This window comes from Colobus angolensis, unplaced genomic scaffold, assembly GCF_000951035.1.
Source record: "Colobus angolensis palliatus isolate OR3802 unplaced genomic scaffold, Cang.pa_1.0 Scaffold238, whole genome shotgun sequence".
Taxonomy (NCBI): domain Eukaryota; kingdom Metazoa; phylum Chordata; class Mammalia; order Primates; family Cercopithecidae; genus Colobus; species Colobus angolensis.
The window spans coordinates 95,185-96,487 of record NW_012115577.1 but is presented as its reverse complement, the minus strand read 5'-3'; the positions used below and the strand labels follow the sequence as shown (position 1 = coordinate 96,487).

The window sequence follows — 1,303 nt, the reverse complement described above, 5'->3', positions numbered from 1 at the left end:
TCTCCCCGGTCGAGGGTCTGGGCGGGTCCCGCGGCATCGGGGCGGATCTCAGACCCGGAGACTCGGGGAGACCCGGACCGTCCGTGGCGATGGGGAGGGGTCGTGACCTGCGCCCCGGGCCGGGGTCACTCACCGGCCTCGCTCTGGTTGTAGTAGCCGCGCAGGGTCCCCAGGCTCACTCGGAAAGTCTGTGCGACGTCCTTGGCGAGCCCTGTCTGCTCTTCCCAATACTCCGGCCCCTCCTGCTCCAACCACGGCGCCCTCGGCTCCATCCTTGGACTCGCGGCGTCGCTGTCGAACCGCAGGAACTGCGTGTCGTCCACGTAGCCCACGGAGATGAAGTGGGGCTCCCCGCGGCCGGGCCGGGACATGCCGGCGCTGAAATACCTCAAGGAGTGAGAGTCTGGGGGCGAGGAGAGGCTGAGACCCGCCCGACCCTCCTCCCCGCGCGGCTCCCCGGGTCCTGCGCCCCCGCCTGCCGTCCCCTCGTCCTCCCCGCAGAGGTCATTTCCCTCCCGACCCCGCACTCACCGGCCCAGGTCTCGGTCAGGGCCAGGGCCGCCGAGAGCAGCAGGAGGAGGGTTCGGGGCCCCATGACCCGCATCTCGGCATCTGAGGAGACTCAGTCCGGATGGGTGCGTGGGAACTTTAGAACTGAGACCGCGGCGACGCTGATTGGCTTCTCTAGACATCCGACACCCAATGAAAGTGGGAACTGGGACGCGTGATGAGTATCCTGGAAGAAGGACCCGACATCTGTTGGGAGAAGTGAAACTAGGGGAGTGGGAAATCCCCAACTCTGCGCCTCTTCAATGCAGACAAGGCCCTTGGAGCCTGAGACCCCGAGAGCCACGCCCAGGACCTGGGACTTCGTCCTGATCCCTCTTTTCCTACACCAAGCCTCTTTGACACCCTGTCTGCCTGAGTCCTGGACAAGTATCTGTCTGTGGAAACCACGGAGAGACCCCCAGGCTGCACCCAGCCCCTTCCCCTTCCCTACTCGTCCTGGAATTCCCGACCCTGAACTGGACTCCCTGCCTCCCACTCCATACCTCTCCCCTTGGACCTTTGTGCAGGGGAACTGACCACGGGGAACTTGGTGCCAGAGAGTGAGCTCGCCCTGGGAATGGAGGTGTAGAGACAGGGGTTTTCTTTCTAAACCTGGTGAAGTTTTGTCTGAATGCACCACATAGAGATTCTCATAGAGACCAGTTTCCTTTTTGCTTATTAATACAGTAGGTAGCACAATATTGGTAATCCCTGAATGATTAGAATTCCAATTTGTAAAAGACCTGTGTCAAAA

General features: G+C 61.5%; 2 protein-coding genes across 2 annotated transcripts in view; both read right to left on the bottom strand.

Moving 5' to 3' along the window:
• LOC105513936 (HLA class I histocompatibility antigen, B-15 alpha chain-like) overlaps positions 1-1,303 on the bottom strand; it is a 95,180-nt gene that overhangs the window by 2,674 nt on the left and 91,203 nt on the right. Inside the window, 3 exon segments of the mRNA XM_011944979.1 lie at positions 128-403; positions 532-736; positions 1,053-1,161. Coding sequence (XP_011800369.1) covers positions 128-403; positions 532-604 — 349 coding nt within the window. The 5' untranslated portion in view covers positions 605-736; positions 1,053-1,161.
• LOC105513934 (class I histocompatibility antigen, Gogo-B*0101 alpha chain-like) overlaps positions 1-1,303 on the bottom strand; it is a 73,251-nt gene that overhangs the window by 2,668 nt on the left and 69,280 nt on the right. The gene's annotated exons all lie outside the window — the stretch shown is intronic.